At 39.9% G+C, this 20,152-nt stretch overlaps 1 protein-coding gene across 3 annotated transcripts in view; it reads left to right on the top strand.

The window, feature by feature from the left end:
* NBEA (neurobeachin) overlaps window positions 1-20,152 on the top strand; it is an 817,568-nt gene that overhangs the window by 640,401 nt on the left and 157,015 nt on the right. For all 3 annotated transcript variants that reach the window (XM_054015304.1, XM_054015305.1, XM_054015303.1), the window contains exons 42-43: window positions 9,654-9,771; window positions 12,587-12,689. In XM_054015304.1, the coding sequence (XP_053871279.1) occupies window positions 9,654-9,771; window positions 12,587-12,689 (221 nt within the window). The remainder of the gene's footprint in view (window positions 1-9,653; window positions 9,772-12,586; window positions 12,690-20,152) is intronic.

Below are 20,152 nucleotides of genomic sequence, written 5' to 3'. Positions count from 1 at the left end.
TAGTAGATGGAATAACCCCGGTCGGGGCTCTAAGGGTATGTTGATTTGTTCCTGTGTTAGTGTAGGGAGTGTCCTGAGTAGATGGTGCAGTTTCTTGGTGTATTCCTCAGTGGGATCTAAGGAAAATGGCCTGTAGAATTTGGTATTGGAGAGTTGTCTGGCAGCCTCCTTCTGGTAGTCAGACCTGTTCATGATGATAACAGCACCTCCTTTATCAGCCTCTTTGATGATAATGTCAGGGTGGTTTCTGAGGCTGTGGATGGCATTGCGTTCTGCACAACTTAGGTTATGAGGCAAGCGATGTTGTTTTTCCACAATTTCTGCCTGTGCACGTCGGCAGTCCAGACTGTCATTTCGACCCTCAGGAGGAGTCCATGTGGAGTTCTTCTTCCTGTGTTGTTGGTGGGAGGGTATCTGTGTATCAGTGCGCTGTTCAGTGTTATTCTGAAAGAATTCTTTGAGTCGGAGGCGGCGAAAGTAGGCTTCCAGATCACCGCAGAACTGTATCATGTTCGTGGGAGAGCTGGGGCAAAAAGAGAGTCCCTGAGATAGGACAGACTCTTCTGCTGGGTTGAGTGTGTAGCTGGATAAATTGATGATATTGCTGGGTGAGTTAGGGGTACCCCTGTTGTGGCCCCATGTGGCAGGTAGGATTTTAGACAGCTTACGGTCCTTTTTCCTTTGTAGAGAGGTGAAGTGTGTAATGTAGATCTCCTGTCTTATTTTAGTAAAGTCCATTTGTGTGGAGGGTTGGTTATTTATGAAAGTCTCCAGGTTGGAGAGCTCTTTCTTGATGTTTTTCTGTTTGCTGTATAGGATGCTGATCAGGTGGTTCCTCAGTTTCTTTGATAGTGTGTGGCATAATCTCTCACTGTGGTCTGTACAGTATGTAGATAGCAATGGATTTTTCACCTTCAGTCCATTTGATATGATGTCCATCCATTTGCATTTGGAAAGGAAGATGATATCTGTTTGTATTTGTGCAAGTTTCTTCATGAGGTTGATAGATTTCCATTCCATACGGCTAAATGCAGTGCCTTCCATTCCATACGGCTAAATGCAGTGCCATACGGCTAAATGCAGTGCCTTGGTGTTCACATCTCAACTGCTAGCAGAGCACCTCACCCTCCCTGATTGAACTAACCTAGTTATCTCCATACTGATTTATACCTGCCTCTGGAAATTTCCATTACTTGCATCTGAAGAAAGCTTATGCTCCCAATACTTCTGTTAGTTTTAAAGGTGCCACAGGACCCTCTATTGCTTTTTACAGATTCAGACTAACACGGCTACCCCTCTGATACTTTGCTGCATTAGTTTACACCACATTCATATTTTCAAGGTTATCTTCACAACCATGAGGGCTAGGAGATGATGTGCCTGTCGTGGCCAAGTAAGGAAGCACACTTGGTGAGCTCCATTCTCCCCTTCCCTAATTACCAGTAGCATTCTCAGCAAAGCCGCCCACTAGATCTTATACCTAAGCTTAAAACCTGGGGGAGCCCAGAAGAACAGGGGGCAAGTGAGATTAGGGCAGAAGGTGGCAAGAGTGGAGATGACAATGAGAGTGGATTGAGCGACTCCCTGCCCCACCCACTGGCGGAATGACATCAGTATTGTTGGAGAGTTGAGTGAGAGGTCGTTGCCTCATTGCCGGTATATATAGCGTGAAAGGCAGTGGTTACACGCCGCGCACACACCCCTCTTTCTCTCTCTGAACTCACTGGTAGCATACAGCTGCTGGAGACAAACTTCATTTGTTGGGAAGATGAGAAAAGGAATGGGTGCAATCTAGACCAGTGAGGGGCTGTATCGCCCCTGCTCTGCAGCCTGAGGTGCCTCACAATGCTTTGTTGTAGCTCTCAACCTGGGCACCTCACAAACAGCAAAACAGCATGCAAGTTACACCGTGAGTATCTGTGTAAAGCTACCACCCTGGTCTAGCAACTCTGACCCCAGCAGCCTGTTAGTAAATACCAGCCACACTCTGACTTCCAGCAGCCTTGATTACTACTTGCAGGGTGACCTCAATACACTCCCAGTCCAATATTTTCCCCCAAAACATGTGTTCTGCACGGTCCAGCCCTCTTCTGGACAGTCCAGATATATTAAGCCCGTTACACCTCTAAGGGGATCAGTATACAACAGTCTGCTATCCTAAATGAAGTTACCGAAACAATTAACATCACTGGATTAGTTTTAATTGAAGAATAAAACAAGTTTATTTAACTACAAAGTGAGTGCAAATATAGGGTGTTAAAGTCAGAAATGGTCACTAGAGAAATAAAGATAGAATGCTTTCTAGTGTTAAATTTATCAAACTAGACTTGGTTCACATAAAATTCTTATCACATGCTCCCAGATCAGAATCTGCTCCTAAATTCCATTGTCTGTTTCTTTTGTCATCTTAGGTGAAAAAGAGAGAGATGGACAGGGAAAGCTAACTTGGGGTGTTTTTCCCCCTCACTTTTATAATTCAGTCACCCTTTGAAATGCATTTTCCTGAGGATTACCCCTAGTTAAAGTTCATTCAAACAGTAAAAAAGGTGACAATGGTGTCTGGTGGTGAAAGAGGTTGCACGCTGTTTCGTCTCACCTCCGTTTGCTGAAATGTGGATTTTCCTTGTCACCTGTCTTCCCCCTTTCACTGTCTGAGGACCCTGTTTATAACTTATATGTAAATTGAGGTAAACACACAGTCCTTTTTTTAAGACCTGTTTGACCCATCCTGCCTAACTGGGGCTACATGGGTTTGAACATGTGCTACCAACATCATTCAAGGGGAATGTATAACTTTCTATATAATATTGCTACACACATTCCATCATGATATTATTGACCAGGGAGTTTAGTTTTCAGATATCACCTTAAAAGGCATATTTTATACAAAGATTATTACAAAGATATGTAGAGTGTGAATATAGGGAGGCATTCTGTTACAGCGGCCCATCCCCAACCCTTGCCAGAAGATGGCAAAGCTGCAGGCCTGGGGCCATCTCTCCCCCACTTCTACCCCCACTCTTCCCCACCCAAGCACACTGGTAACATGGCAACAGGAGACAAGTTTTCCTCTTTTGCCAAGAAGCTGAAAAGAGGAATGAACAGGAACTGAGGGCTGTCTCTCCCCATCCTTCCTCCTGAACTTGTAGTTAATGTGTGTATCCCAGAAATTTGGGTGATGGTTGGGAGCTCTGGATGAAAAACACAAAGAAGGGAGAAAGAGAGTAAAAGAAAAGAGGGCAACAAAAAGCCAAGGAGCCAGAGTCAGAAGAATCAGCAGTTGTGGGGATAGCTAGTAAAATAGTAGCACTGATTACTTTCAAATTAAATGTGGTGCTAGAAACCTGTTTCAGCAAGTTCAAAGAAAAGTTAAATGACAAAGTGGCCCTGGTGGGTAGTGAAATGATCTAGTGGTAGCCACTATAGATATGGACTCTCAAATTATCAACATTGAGGAGAACATGCAAGGTTGGGTGGAGAGAATTGTGGTCTGGAGTCTCACGTTAAAACACTGACCGAAAAAACAGATGATATGGGAAATGGGATTCTAGGACTGCCAATGGGGACCAAAGGCAAATACTCCATATGGTACTTAGAAAAATGGCTCCTTAAAGCTTTGATTGAAAGGGCACACTGGATCAGCATACCATCACACAACAGAAATCCAGCTAGACTACATCCAGTCATAGTAGGACTACACAACTTTAGAAGACGTGGTTTTGATTCTTTACATACAGCCAGGAAGTTGACAGAATTAAGAGTGGAGGGCAAACGAGGATTCTTCTATCAAGATTATTGTGTGTATGGTGGACAATGGCTTAATTTACAAAAGTCTGCAAATAGTTCGTTAGGAAAAAGCTTAAGTTTGCACTGATGTTTCCAGCAATCTCAAAAATATTTCAGCTGGGTCAAACCCACATTTTCTACACACAGGGGAAGCCCAAAAGTTCCTGACCTCAGTCCCAGAACCAAATATGGTAGACCAAATAGTAGAGGGAACTGATTAAATTCAGGATAAGTATATCTCAACTGAGGGCTCACTAAATATCGGGGAAGGGGAACCGGAATGATTTTTTAATATGGTAAAATACAGTGGTTTGTGTTGTAAGAAGAGTACTGCCTTGATGGCAAACATATATAGAGTAATTTTTATGTTACATGTATTAGAAGGAATATTGTTAGGTAAGAGTTTTCAACAAATAACGGTGCAAAAGTAATATTAATGTTTTTAATTATTAAGTATATCAGAAAATATAGCACAACATATAAAGAGAAAATGGAAACTAGATTGTTTGAAATGTATAAATTAAGGCTGTTATAATTAGGGGTGATATTGAATGTAATTGAAGGGCAACTGATAAACAAATACTGTGTAGGATACAGACATCTGGGGGTTATGGTGGGGAAAGATGGGGAAGGTATTACATGGTAAAGACAATACTGAATATTCTGAAAAATGGGTAAAATAGAATCAGAAACAATCTGGTGCCCCCCGGAATGTTATGGGACTAACAGTAGAAAGTCCATTTTTATTCAGAATGTTAGAGAACTGTTTTGCACTTTCAGGAGTGCATTAAAATAGTCTATAAAAACCCTCTGTCATGTATCTGGGGAAGTATTACAAAGATTGAGCTGATACCATTACGCAGGGGAACAAGACAAGGATTATTGCTGATCAACCTTATTTCACTTAATTATCGAACCATTAGCACAAAAGTTCAGGGACACTGAAGAAATTCAGGTAATAAGTATATTGGGATTAGAAAACAGAGTTGCATTATATGCTGACAATCTTATGCTTTTCATATAAGATATAAATTTCCAATATTACTAGAAATAATTGACATGTTTGGTCAGGAATCAATGGAACAGACTAAACTATTCTAAATCAGAGATACTGTGCCTTTGCAAAAGATACATAAAAAATGAAGAATGTCCACTGAAAATAGTGGATAATAAATTAGATATTTAGGCATTAATGTATCACTTAAAGTGGTGGAGCTGTTTAAACTAAATATTGAGCCATTAATGAAAATTATTTACTATGACCTAGGCAAGGGGACATGATTACCAATGACACTGATTGATAGAATTAAAATACTTAAAATGAACGTCCTACCCATGGTCCTGTATACATTTTCCATGATTCCCTTCACAGACTGAAAACAATATTTTACCACAAAATTAAAAATTATTCAGAGATTTTGATGGTTATAACAGAAACCATGAATCAAAATGGAATTATTGGGATGTCCAACTGAGATAGGAGGCCTGGTGCTACCAAATTTCAAGAGATACTATGAGCAGCATAAATCAGGGCAGAACTAGAATGGATCTCTAATCAGGAGAAACCATTGGGGGTAAGAACTGAAACTGACAAACAATCTCATTATATAATTCTGTTACATAGTTCAAAATTCCAGCACCCATAAGGCAATGCCTATTATTTTAAAATGTACATAGTAGTTGAGCGTATGTAGGGTTGGCAGTATTTTATTTTTTAAATTAATTTCTATAGATAATATTGAAGTTTTTTTTAAATCTTTTTTTGTCTTTTTATTGGTTTAAATTTACACAGTTGTAGGAAATTATTAGGGGACGATCTGACAATTATTTAATGACAACAGACATTGAGAGTCAAAAAGATAAAGCTTTATAACCATTAAAACACAAATTTTCAACATCACATGTCAAAATATACAAAATAAATACTTGAAAATAAATACTCTTAAATAAAACTAGTGAGTTCTCAAGCAGCATTTTTCTGTTTTGCCTGTCTGTAAATTTCAATTATTATTGATGTAAATAATTTTTGTCAGTTTGTGTGTACAGTGAAATCGATACAGTGATAAAAATCTAACCTTTCCAAGCCTAAGCATGTGTGAGGCACTTGACCAGATAAAAAGAGCAGATCTCAGTAATATCAGAAATAAAAAAATAGTGCTTTCAAGCATGGTCTACATACGGAATTATTTTAATATTGAGACAAATATCACATAAATTGAAGGAAAAATGAGATACTAGATATGGAGGGCTCTGAGTTATTATAGAGAATTCTTTCCCAGGTGTTTGGCTGGTGGGTCTTGCCCACATGCTCAGGGGCTAACTGCCATATTTGGGGTCAGGAAGAAATCTTCCCCTGGGTCACCCTGGGGTTTTTTGGCCTTCTTCTGCAGCATGGAGCATAGGTCATTTGCAGGTTTAAACTACTGTAAAAGGTGGATTCTCTGTAACTTGAAGTCTTTAAATCATGATTTGAGGATTTTGGTAACTCAGCCAGAGGTTTGGGGACTATTATAGGAGTGGGTGGGTGAGGTTCTGTTGCCTCCTGTGGCAATGTGCAGGAGGTCAGACTAGATGATCACGATGGTCTCTTCTGACCTTATAGGCTATGAGTCTATGATTTCTTCAGGAATGGACTACCCTTAAAACAAATTGATGTAAGTGATATTAAAAAAAAGCACAATGAGTTTATACTGATTGTTTACCTTATTAAAAACATTTTCAGAAAAGAAAGGAACAAAGTATTCTTCATTTGAAAATTTCATACAAGGGCTTGAAGTTTCAGTAATCAACATGTCTGTCTAGAACATACAACTTCATAACTGTGCAGTGTTGTAGTAGTAGTGTTGGTCCCAGGATATTGGAGAGACAAGGTGGATTAGGTAATATCTTTTATTGGACCGACTTCTGTTGGTGAGAGAGACAAGCACTCTGTGACACAAGAAAGCTTTTCTCGCTCACCAACAGAAGACGGTCAAATAAAAGATATTATCTCACCCACCTTGTCTGTCCAACTTCATGACTCTGTTTTTAGGAGACAAACTGCATGAATCTGTTAAGTTATGGATTGCAGACTGTAAATGTGAAATAACAAAAGAATGACTGGAATGATATAATGCAGACAGTAAGTGGTGGATCCAGCACTAGCCAGAAAGTACACGTTCAGTACTATCTGGTACTATTCTTCTCCATCTCTAGATAAAAAAATACAATATTGCCCCAGCTATTTGTATGAAATGCGAAACAGCCAGGACCTGTTTCCTACACATGATATCGGAATGCTGGATAGTAAAAATGTTTTGAAAGTCCATCCTGAAAGAAAGAAATAAAATGCTTGAGCTAGAACTCGAATAGGACTGATGACATGTACGGTGGGATTTTGTCTGTTAAATAATTGAGATGCTCTGATATGGACACAATAATCTTATGTTTATAACAACAATAGATAGGAAGGAAATAGAGGACAATAATTGAATACATCCTGCTTTCCTCTAATTTCCCATGCTTTCTGTCTCCTGACACTCAACACCTTTGCCCCAAGAGAACATTCAGCTTCCCAATAAAAAAAGTTAATAGGAATGGTTAAATATATGTATATCAGGTTATAGTTGTGTGGTTGTGTTTGAATAATTTGAAGAAGAAAAAAAAGGAGTACTGCTATATCAAGGTATGGTCAATATATAATATGCTGATAAATATTGTTAATATTGTACAAAATATTGTAATATTTTGAATATTTATATATGCCAAGACACTGTAACTGAAATATTTTATTTTAAATGACCAGTAATATCAGTAAATAAAATATTTTTCCTAACTCCGCCCCACCACAAGTCTCACGTGAGGGCTAGAATTTTTTTTTTTTTTAAGTGAAAGCTGAAATGCTGAAGCACAATTTTGTGTTAAGGGATAGTAGCTACTGTCCATTAGCTACTTTTAGCTTTTTTAATCCAAAGATTTGCCTCCTTATCTCCTCCCAGAGTCTTGAGTACACACATATTTAACAAAAATTGTATATTATGGGGTGGTAGATGCAAGTAAATGAAAATGAGTAGTGCTCAAGAGTGCTGGAATCTTTTAGGTGTATTGTTCTTGGTGATCTTAGCTTCCACATACATGATGTCAAGTATACCCTAGCATCTGATCTCAATGAAAGACAAAAGGAGAGCACAGTCTATTGAGCTTATCAAAGAGAAGGTTAAGAGACAACTTAATCAGTCTACAACTCCTATACAGGAAGGAAATATCTGATACTAGAGGGCTCTTTAATCTAGCAGACAAAGGAGTTAGATGAGCCAGTAGCTGGAAGTTGAAGTCAGTGAAGATCAAAGTATAAATACAATGCAGATTTTTGACACTGAATGTAATTAACCATTGGAAGTTTACCACGGGACTTGACACCAAGCAAGACTGTTATTGGTTGGAAGGGGCAAGGAGCCCTGGCATCCATCCAGGGAAACGCCAAACAAAGTCAGCCCAACAAGCCACTGCTCCAACTCTCTGTGAATCTGAGTGTTAGGGATTGTGCACAGCTGAGCTAACAGAGAACAGTACCAACAGCACTTGGTCTTGTCTCCAAATCAACCCTACACGGACTGTGAAGAACAACATAGTTCACTGCTCTTCCTGTCCAGCTTTCTTCTAAGAAACAGCTAATATCTGAGACTGTTTCAGAAGCTGATTTACAATTATTATTATTCCTTCTGAAATGGATTGTCATTTTTATTATGCAAAGAAAAAAAGAAATGCTCAACAAAAATCTGTTAGTTTCTGGTATTCTAATAAAATATATGTAACCTGAACATAAATGGAATATTCTAAAACTGAACTACGCAGCTTTGTATATATGAAGGTGCATCATTAATATCTACAGAGGGTCCTGTGGCACCTTTGAGACTAACAGAAGTATTGGGAGCATAAGCTTTTGTGGGTAAGAACCTCACTTCTTAAGCGTGACCTTAAGAAGTGAGGTTCTTACCCATGAAAGCTTATGCTCCCAATACTTCTGTTAGTCTCAAAGGTGCCACAGGACCCTCTGTTGCTTTTTACAGATTCAGACTAACACGGCTATCCCTCTGATCATTAATATCTAAGCACTAATATGAAGAGACATCACTTCAAGCAGTTTGAGGAATGACAGAAAAGTGAAATGGTCTAGGTATCTTGTCAATAAGTGTTACAGCAAACAGATCCTTAAATTTGGGACTTGGCAAGTTAGAAAAGCAGTACTACTTTCCAGCTCATGTTTTAAAATATCTTCATATTGTGTTTAAAATTACAGAGAAATACATGTCACCATATTTTGTTAATGATTTTGAATAATAAAATGTGGTTAATCTTAGAAAAATTATTGTAACAATGGCATCTGCACTTCAATTATTCTCATATATTGGTTCATGGATTTTCTAACTCATAGCCCTATAAACTCAAATTAGAGATTTGACTGTCAATCATATTATTTCTTTACTTTATACAACACATCATCAACAATAAAACTGTGGATTCAGAACTTAACAGGCAATTCTGTCTCATGCATGTTGCAAAATAGACTATAACTTGCTTATCTGCAAGTGAACTTTATTCACTCCCCCGTGCTTGACTGCAGGACATTTTTTGCCTAAGTAAAATAAGTTGATATGACGCATGAGAAGCATATATACACATTATGAAGGTGCCATGTTTACAGTCACATCTCTGACTATAACCAGGCTTTATCTTTTAAAAACATTTCAGTCCACCTTTGAACTTAATGTTTTTGAGTGCCATAAAGTTCAACAAGATAAGCTTACCCTGACTTTGTTGAAGCATAAAACTTGTGGTACTGTCAAAACATCTTCTAACAAGTGTCTGTTTTCCCTTATTTATTTTAGGTTCTTGCCTACACAGAAGGCCTTCATGGAAAATGGATGTTCAGCGAGATTCGAGCTGTTTTTTCAAGACGTTATCTTCTCCAGAACACTGCTTTGGAAGTGTTTATGGCAAATAGAAGTATGTCTTTATGTTGTTCATTTATTTTGTATAAGGTATCTGCAGGTAGTTTTTATGGATGGTATCCATTCATCCCCAAATTAAAACTTTGTAGTTTGTTTTGAAAAATGCTATTTTCCTTCAGTAATCCCTCACACTTGTATTTATTCACTACATTTGATATAGAAAATATTTGCCAATGGGCCATTAATATGGATTTTAATCTGGCACTCTGACAGCAAGTTTTGATGAATAAAGACTACATACTGAAGCTGGTAAATGCTGCTACTATTTTCCATATTGTACCAGAGTATGGCTCCTCTCCTATCTTCGTCCCAGCAGAAGCTGCACAGACTGCACGAGGTGTGCACTCAGTGACCTTTTATTTCAAGTGCTCTCCACCAATATCACTTTAGTCCCCATGCAACAATCTATATACAATATCTGCAGTGCTTTTGGCCCTCTCCTCAGGACTTGGGTAGAATAGAGGTCTCCCTTTTCTGAAGCTTTTATATGACTGGGCTTAGCTAGCCCTGTTCCTCTCTCTCTTTCCCTCTCCCTGGCATTTCCTTCCTGTGCCTCTTTATGAGACTTGAGCTGATGGCTAATTGAATGTTTATCTCACCCAACCTGCCAGTCTGATTACCCCAGTCAGCTTCCTCTGGAGGGGGAACTAATTAACAGCTGAGTGATCAGAGTGCAGGCTCATCTGTTCACTCCATGCACTTGGTCACACATGCATCATTGTTCAAAACTTTAAACAAATTTGCTTCTGCTATGTCCTCATACCCTTTGCTTTCATTTTCTGAAAATATTCTAGTGCAATAGCTTTACTAGTGCAAATACTCAAAAAAGGGAATTTTAAGCCTGAATGGCTGATATATGCCAAAAGTGAAATTTTCAAATTTTATATTTTAAAATACAATTTGAAAATTGTACTGTTATTTGTCCAAGTTGCCTATTTAGTGAACACAATAGCATGTAATTTACATAGCTAATCAATAACAGCACAAATGTTGACAATTCACAATGAACTGTTAACGAAAGATCTTCTGAGCTAGAATTTATTTGTTGAAAAAAGTGAATAATTTTGAATAATGAATAAATTGGAAATATTTGCAGTTCTGTTCATGAATAATTCAAAAACAGTAAAAGAGTTGACATTTGTCAAATAATGGTTTGTTTTGAATTATTTGGCTAGGTTTGCTCCACACAGTGTCTAGTTAGCTTGATTGGCCCATCACCTTTATTGAAATAAATAAAGATGTAGAGTTTCAAAATTTATATGAAAGTAAATCATTTTTCATACAACTTCTGTGATACTGCACATATTGATCTCCCAAAGTGACAGAAACCAACTTGGAATCCAACCCAATGGAAAAAGACCAAAATCCCCTAACCAACGCATTTCTCATGTCAAGAACTGAACTCAGACTTAGGGATGCTTTAAACTGTGCACAATAGTAAAGCCCAACTGTACTTTAATACTCACTGCATACCATAGCTATCTCATTTCCAGCTCTGTGTTCACGTTTGGGATACAATACCTCCAGTGCACTCCTGCTATTTTGACAAACCAGAAAAATCTTTTCCACTAAGTGGGTCTCCAGAACGCAATCCCCAAATGCACACAGAGCAACCATATACAATGATTTTACCACAAAAGCATAATATAATCAGTGGCACCTATTAGACTCTCTACTGTAAAGTGTTAAAACACCACTGTCTCACCAGTCTTCTCAGGGGGAAAATTCCCTTCATGCTGAACATAGCTAGGCTTGGAAGGATTAGAGTTTTATCAATAAAAGTTGGTAAACATCAATTTTACTGGACCCCACACACATTAATGAAAAATATTTCCGTTGATGATAATCAAAATTTACAGATAGGCAAAGTAAGAAAAGTGCTTCTTGAGAATTAGTAGACTTCGATTTTAAGGCTGTTTACTTTGTATGTTTTGACATGTGATGTTGATAATTTGTATTTTAATGGTTATAAAGCTTTAACTTTTTGAATTTCAACATCTTTTGTCATTAAATAATTGTCTGATCTCCCCATACTTTACCACATTTGTGAAAGTTAATGTATATATATATATTTTAAAATGCACAAATTTTACACAACGGTAAAAAAATTGAAAAAAGCTTAAAATTTAACATTGATATTATGAGTTGAAATTATAAAATAATAAAAATAGAATTCTGCCAAACCTAAAAATAGGTGTTGGGATCATGTCAGGAGTTTCCCTTCAACAAACAGTATGCATGGGCCCAAACAATTAGTTTCCTGAAGGTGTAAATGCTACCTTGAAGCAGACTCAGGAACAGATGGTTGGTGAGGTGTGTCAACAGTCTAGTCACCATGAGGGAGCAGTGATATAAGTTCTGCCCTTCAACTGAAGAGGGGAGGTAGTCAGCCAGTCCCTGATCTGGCAATTTTTGAATGCATTAGTCACTGGACTAAATTCCATACAACCCATTGGAAGGCTCTACAACCTAACGAGAGACTTGAATGTGTGACATACCACCCTTCCCCTGCAAAACACAATCTATATTTCCTGCAAGATGGGGATACACATTAGTGCCAAAGAAGATAATTAGCTTTACACTGTGTTACTCAGAGCACAGAACATTTTCAGAAGTACCCATTCTCCAGCCTTGAGAATACTGAAAGTTTTAAAGACCCTTGGTTCACAGGAAGATAAATGTATAGCTGGATTACCCTTCCAAATAAATTCTGAGAAGCCTTTTGAAAATATATTGTGAATTATCTGGTAAAGAAACAGAGTTCTGTTCGTTTGTGGTGTTTTAAGTCACGTTTTTTCTTCTTATCACAGCCTCGGTTATGTTTAATTTTCCTGACCAAGCAACAGTAAAAAAAGTTGTGTACAGCTTACCTCGTGTTGGAGTAGGGACCAGCTATGGTTTGCCACAAGCAAGGTAATGTCATTAAAATATTTGATGCTGTGTTCTGTTTATATGCTTGCAGACTCAGAATGGTTGATATTTGTGCATATTAAAACATTACTACTGTAAGGGGTCTGGAATTCCCATCACTTCAGGGTCCCTTGAGCAGCAATATTTTTAACTTAATTATGTGATATGTTATAGAAAATCAGCATTATATAAAAGTATTTTAAATCAGCAATTTTTTTTTACCATTTTAGCAAATGAGCGCACTCCAATAAGCAAACAGAATAAAGCTGATTGAAATTGTTTGTTATTTAAACATTGAAAGAACTGTGTGCTTGTTTGTTTTTGAGGTGACATTTTTGCAAAAATTAATGTGCTTCTTTGAGTATTAAAACTAAAGATATGAACTGAGGTTGGGCATGTTTTGGTTTTGCCAAACAGTTTTGCTTGTTTTTTATTTATTTATTTATTTATTTACCTTTTCCAGTGGCAAAAAACATTTTTGGTTTTGGTTTTACCATCCATTAGTATATAAAGTATTTTGCACTTTCCAAGTTTCCCGATCTTATTCTGATTATACTAAATTATTCTTCTCCTGCTTCTAGGATTAAGAGGGAAATACATTTAAAAATATGCAAACTCAAGGCTCAGGTTTACAAATTGACATGCTGTATAAAAATGCATAGTAAAACCAGCTCAAAGCATTAACAAATTGTACGTAGGTTCACAGCATTGTCAAAACACACAGAGGAGCCTTCCATTTCCACTACCTACATTATCTGAAGAGCTCCACTAAGCCTCTGAGACAACTCACCCTCCTTCAAAACTCCCCATCATTCCTACCAGCTGTTGTCTTCTGTGGAAAGATCAATGTTCATCTTTCCCTCTGCCATTTTCTGGGGCCTGATTGCATGCATGCATCAACCCTCACACCAGGGAGTGATGCTCTTTTGCCTTCACATCCAGGCCTCCTAGGTTTGCAAACTTAGTAATATTTAAAAACCAGACACTCCAGCAGGAGTGCAGGAACCTCTCCTGCCCCATGTCTTCCCCCTGAGGCCCTGTCCCTGCTCTGCCTCTCCCCTGAGGCTCCACCACAATCCACTCCTCTTCCCCTCCCCGGTCGCTCGCTGCTTTTCCCTTCCCACCCTCCCCGCCTGGGTCAAGAGGGATTCACCTGCTTTTCTGGGGCTGGGAGCTGCAGCCACCTGATCAGACTCCTTTGCAGTCCTAGCTTCTGATACTCCAAGCCTGCTCCCTCCTCTGCCTTTACGGAGTGCAGCCCGGGTCTTTTGTCCTCTCCCAATCTCTTCTGGGAGGATGCCAGATAAAATGCTTATTCCCACACTGAGTACTTGTGTGGATTAGCCACAGAGGGTAATTATCCTCCATCACCCGCCTGAATCCTGAGTGTCTTCTGTAAGGGAAGACTTGTTAATGGTCTGGTATGCAATACATGCACACACGTGATCTGGGAGTGGCAGATTCCATTATCATCACACTCTGAGCTACAGAGCCTAAACAGGCCCTTGAAGCCCTTGTACAGTACTAGAGAAATCTGTGATTTTCCTAATTACTGCTAAACCCTAGAGCTCAATGTGGGAGGAGAGCAGAGAAAGCATAATGCTATCTTGGGTGAAGGAGCAGGGAAGTGATCATTCCAAAGAACCAAGCCCACTACTGATTGAGGCTAAGGATTCTGTTGCAGTCTTCAGATCCATGCATAGCTATCTCCCTAAATACACAACTCATGTATTTTAGCTGTGCACTTTGTTGGAGTATTTGTCTTTATCTTATAAAACTATAGGTACATAATTCACTAATGCAATGTGAAAATCATATTGGCAAATATTTTCAACCTTCTATTAAAAAATCAGGCCATATTTATAATAAAGTCATTATCTGGAAATATGAGAGAACCTGGAATGAAGGAGAACATTTATAGTACAGTAGCTCAGCTGCATTGTTTTCAGAAGTGATGTCCAAACATAGTCAGTAGAAGCTGCAGGTTCTCAACATATTTGAAAATAAGTCACTTTTATTAAGGTACCCGAATATGGAATTAGGCACTCAGATTTGCAAACATTGTCCATAATAATTTATTATATAAATGCAGCAGGAAGTAGTAGTAGTAATTCAGTAGATGAAACTCTTACCTCTTAACCAGCACTGAATCAATGCAATATGGTATCAGAAGGCGTTGTGTTACCAGAAGTTACAATGAGGATGAGGTATAAAATTAAGGTCCTGAAAGTGCAAATAACTAATTTTCAGTTTGCTGATTATTCAGAAATATTGGGGAAAACAACTGGTTTGGGTTGAACCAATTTTTTTCTGGATTTTTGGTGAATCGAAAAAGTTGGAAAAATTTTGTTTCAGGTCAAACAAAACCTTTCATTTTAATCTGAAACAAAATGTTTCATTTTGAGTATTCTTAATAAAAGCAAAGGAAATGAAGGGGGAGATTCACAAAAATAGAGGAGGAAGAGGTGGTGATGCTGCCTTCCCCCTTCTTTATGTAATGGCCCTATAGCTAAGGCACTCACTTGCAAGGTAGGAGACCTGGGTTTGAATCCCTACACTGAAGCAGGGACTGGAACCCAGGTATTCCACCTCACCCAAGGTGAGTGCCCCAACCATCAGGCTGTAGTCTTTCTTACTCTTTTTTTCTGGCCCAATGACTATGCAAGCATTGTGGACAAAGTAGAGCAGCTTCGAAAAGAGAGATTGAGAGAGACGCACCGCACAATGCTATATAGCCTGGTGGCTGAAGTGAAATAGAACCCACTCCAGAACAGCCAATAGCCCAGTCATTAAGGTCCTCACCTACAGAGCAGGGATGTATAGTGTTAATAAGATAATTAAAAACAAAAACCCCAACAGCCATAGGAATGAACAAGATGTATACTCTTCCTTCCTCACACATTTCTAACCATGACCAGGACAAAAGTGACTAGTGATTTCAGGTGCCTGAATTTTTGGGTGCCCATCTTGAAACACCTTAATGGGGCCTGATTTTGAGAAAGTACTGAGCACCCACTTGGGAAAATCTGGTTCCATTAAAGTATCTCAAGTTGGGCACCTGTTAATTGAGGATAAAAAAGAAGACACTTTTTAAAATCTTGGATCCTGTTATTTCTCCCAGAGTATAGGGTTGCATCCCAGACCATCTTGACGAATAGCCATTCATGGACCTATCCTTCTTATTTAATTCTTTTTTAGAACCCAGTTATACTTTTGGCATTCTTCAAGTAGTGTCCCTATGTGTTCTCCACTGTAGGTGTATCTGCACCCCTGTGCCTAGCATAGATATGCCTACAGTGGAGCAGCCATAGGGGGACACATCTCAAAGAACCATCGTTACGTCAAAAGGTGAGAAACTTCTTCACAGTATCCCCTGGCAATGAGTTCCTCAGGTTGATTGTGCATTGTGTGGAGAAGTTCTTCCTTCTTCTTTGAGTAGTGTCCCTGTGGGTGATCCATTCTAGGTCCACTTGTGCTCCATGTGTGTCAGATCAGAGATTTTAAGTAGCAGTGTCTGTTTGGCCCATGCATGGACCCCCCCGTAACCTTGTGCCCTCCACCGAGATTATGTAGATTTGCGTAGGTGAACCACTCTCAGTTCCTTCTCAACTGCCTCAGCCTGAGACGGAGCTTCAGCAGCATCTGAGTGGAGCTTACCTTAACTGTAATTTTCTATTATTCTTAATAGTTAGTGTTAGTTCTTCAAGTTTTCTTTGTGTTAGTTAGCGGTAGTAATTTTATAATTAAAAAAAAACTTTAAAAGATTGTACTTATACTTTTAGGATAAGGACCATTGTCCCTCCATCAATTTTTCTTTGTTTCTCCCCCTCAGGGGAGCTTAAACCCTGGGAGGGTGTCCACAGTTCTCCTGGGTTTAAATGTTGCCTTTCATGCTGAGAGCCTATCCCAATCAATGATGGACACTCCCAGTAAGTTCACTGCCTTGAGGAGTCACACATTCCCCAAAAGTGTAATTTTTGTCTGCAATTAAAGTTGAGGGCCAGAAAGAACTGGGAACTTAAACTACATCTCCTCATGATGAAGAGTTTGCTTTGATCAGCCTCTGACTCCAACCAGGGTACTCCCCCCCATAAAACAATCTCCAAACAGGTCGACTGCTTCCTCCACCTCGGTGCAACACTCCCCTAGAGCATCAAAGAGGAAATCCCTGGAATTCTCTCAAAAGGACTCTAGAAAGCAGTCCTGCTTTGGCAACTACCGATCTCCGACTTGGTACCCACAAGGCTGAAGGTTCCTCAGCTACTGTGACCACCAGCATGCCTAGGATTCTAAAGGTTCCTGCTCTGAAAGATCGGTACCATCAGGTGACTGGACTGGTGCAGAGAAGAAGACCAGCTCTTCTAAATCAGTACCAACAAAGTCTACTAGGACCTCAGTATGCAGCACTTTGGCTCTGCAAAAGACCAGACCGACACCTACTGATCATTCATCATAGTGCATGAGACCTTTGGTACCATCAGCACCTTCTGCCACAGTTACCTCTGCCCAGCTTGTCTCATTAGTACTGTCCACTGTTCCAGTACCTCAAGAGTTTCAATTTCCTCAGGACTTGGCAGTATCAGAAACACCTGAATCTCTCATTCGGTACCGACCCAGTTGCAGTACTGACCCACCTCTCAATCCCTGAAGATTTGCCCAGTACCGACCGAGTCTCTGCCTTTCTCTATAATTGCTTCACCTCTACTAAGTGATGATGAGGAGGAAGACAATGGGGACGTTTCCTCAGTCTCCCACATTTCTGTCCAGCACTCTCCCTTCCATTATCAAGGAAGTCTCTATCCTGAGACCTCTAAGGAGTTGGGCGATCCTTGTGAGAGTCATTCTCCACCTGGCTAATATGGCCACCTTTGGGTGCCTGGGACAGTTTATCTCAAGGGCCCCTACTGTTTCTTGCCAGGAGAAGAGCAGGCAGTCCCCACCAGCCTCCCTCTCTCGTGTTCCTGATCATACAAGAGGAGCAGGAAGTGAGATTGGACAAAGAGAATACCTCTACAACTAACATCTCTTCCCCCTCCCCAGATGAAGCTGTCATGCCTCCTCCACTGTCCTTGGCTGATGATTATAAACAATTCCAGGACCTCATTAAAAAGATAGCAGACTCTTTGCAAATTCCACAGGAGGAGGTCGCAGCATAAATTACTTGACATTCTGCACATTTCATCACCTGCCTGCATTGCACTACCTATTCACGAGCAATTGACAGACCCTGCAAAAATAATTTGGCATAGCCCGGGTCCGGTACCACCCACCTGTAAGAAGGCAGATAAAAATATTATGGCCTCTCCAAGGACTCTGAATTTGTGGTTGATGCTGAGAATGAACATGGCAGAGAGCATGATGCTAAATCGACTCCAGACAATAAAGATTTAAAGCATCTTGATTTGTCTGGGTGTAAGTCATTCTCACTGGCTACCTGACAATTAAAGATTGCCAATTATCAAGCCCTCATGGTGAAATACAGCTATACTGACCGTTCAAAGTTGAATGCATATATTGAGCATCTTTCAACAGACCAGCGGGAGCAGTTCCAGGTGATCATCTTCGAGGGTCAACTGCTCACAAAAACACCTCTGCATGCCTCTCTCTGGATGCTGCTGATGTAGCTGCTCATTCTATCTCCACGGCGATAGTCATGAGGAGGGCCTCCTGGCTTCAGCTCTCTAGTTTTCTAAGGGAAGACCAAAATACAGTTGAGGACCTTCCTTTTGACAGATTGAAGTTGTTTGTGGAAAAAATGGATGAATCCCTGCATACCTTAAAAGACTTTAGAGCCAACTTGTGCTCTCTGGGAATTTAGAATTCAGTAAGTCGCAGATGGCACAGAGATCTCATCCCACCAGCAACTTCTCAGGCATGTCCTTCATAACCCACAACTTTGAAATACCAATTTTGATGGGTTGATCAAGGTGCTCAGTTAGCATCACCATTCTTAACTGCTGCAAAAATCTGCATGTCTGCCTCATTTCGGTGACCACCATTCTCATTTCCGTCAGAACTGGGAACATATCACTGTGGACAAGTAGGTGTTGGAGATAATTTCAACAGGATACTCTATCCACTTTACCTCCCTCCCCTCATACCAACTCCTTCCCTATCCCTTGTGAGGGACCCCTCTCACAAGCACCTTTTGCAACAGGAAATTGACCCTTTCCTGAATCTGGGTGCTATAGAAACAGTTCCCAGGTAACACAGAGGGAAAGGATTTTATTCCAGGTTCTTCCTGGTTCCATAATAAAAAAAAAAAAAAGGTGCTTGGAGACCTATTCTAGAGCTAAGATTACTCAAGATATTTGTAAAGATTCAGAGGTTCAAAATGGTAACTCTTGCTGCAACAATTCCATCATTGCACCAGGGGACTGGTTCTCGGCCCTCAACCTTCAAGATGCTTACTTCCATATAGCAATCCACCCCTCCTTCAGAAGGAACCTACACTTCACTCTGTCTCAAGAGCACTTTCAATACATGGTGCTCCCATTTGGGGTCTCATCTGTGCCCAGAGTACTCTCAAAAGTTCTTTCTGTGGTATCAGCTCATCTTTGCAAACAAGGAACTTTGATTTTCCCATAACTCGATGATTGCCTGCTCAAAAGTCAGTCCTTCAATGCAGCTTCAATGGCCACTCAGAGGGGCATAGACCTATTTCTTAGACTGTGCTACAATTAAACATCTGAAAGTCTGGCTTAACCCCTGAGCAAGGTCCGGAGTTCATAGGGGCTTACCTCTATGCAGTAACGGCTAAAGCATTCCTTCCTTCACACAGGTTCATAACCTTAGCCAATTTAGTCTCTACAATCCAAGTCAGCCCTTACACATGAGCCAGAAATTGTCTCCAGCTATAACAACATAAGAACGGCCATACTGGGTCAGACCAACGGTTCATCTAACCCAATATCCTGTCTTCTGACAGGGGCCAATGCCAGGTGCCCCAGAGGGAATGAACACAACAGGTAATCATCACATGATCCATCCCTGGTTGCCCATTTCCAGCTTCTGGCAAACAGAGGCTAGGGACACCATCCCTGCCCATCCTGGCTAATAGCCTTGATGGACCTATCCTCCATGAACTTATCTAGTTCTTTTTTGCACCCTGTTATAGTCTTAGCCTTCACAACATCCTCTGGCAAAGAGTTCCACAGACTCACTGACTGAGTTGTGTGAAAAAAAATACATCCTTTTGTTTGTTTTAAACCTGATAACTGTTAAATTCATTTGGTGACCCCTAGTTCTTGTGTTATGAGAAGGAGTAAATAACACTTCCTTATTTACTTTCTCCATACCAGTCATGATTTGATAGACCTCAATCATATTCCCCCTCGGTCGTCTCTTTTCCAAGCCAAAAAGTCGCAGTCTTATTAACCTCTCCTCATACAGAAGCCATTCCATACCCCTAATCATTTTCTGAACCTTTTCCAATTCCAATATATCTTTTTTGAGATGGGGCGACT

This window comes from Malaclemys terrapin, chromosome 1 (genome assembly GCF_027887155.1).
Source record: "Malaclemys terrapin pileata isolate rMalTer1 chromosome 1, rMalTer1.hap1, whole genome shotgun sequence".
Classification (NCBI taxonomy): Eukaryota; Metazoa; Chordata; order Testudines; family Emydidae; genus Malaclemys; species Malaclemys terrapin.
This window is presented reverse-complemented; position numbering and strand designations above follow the sequence as displayed.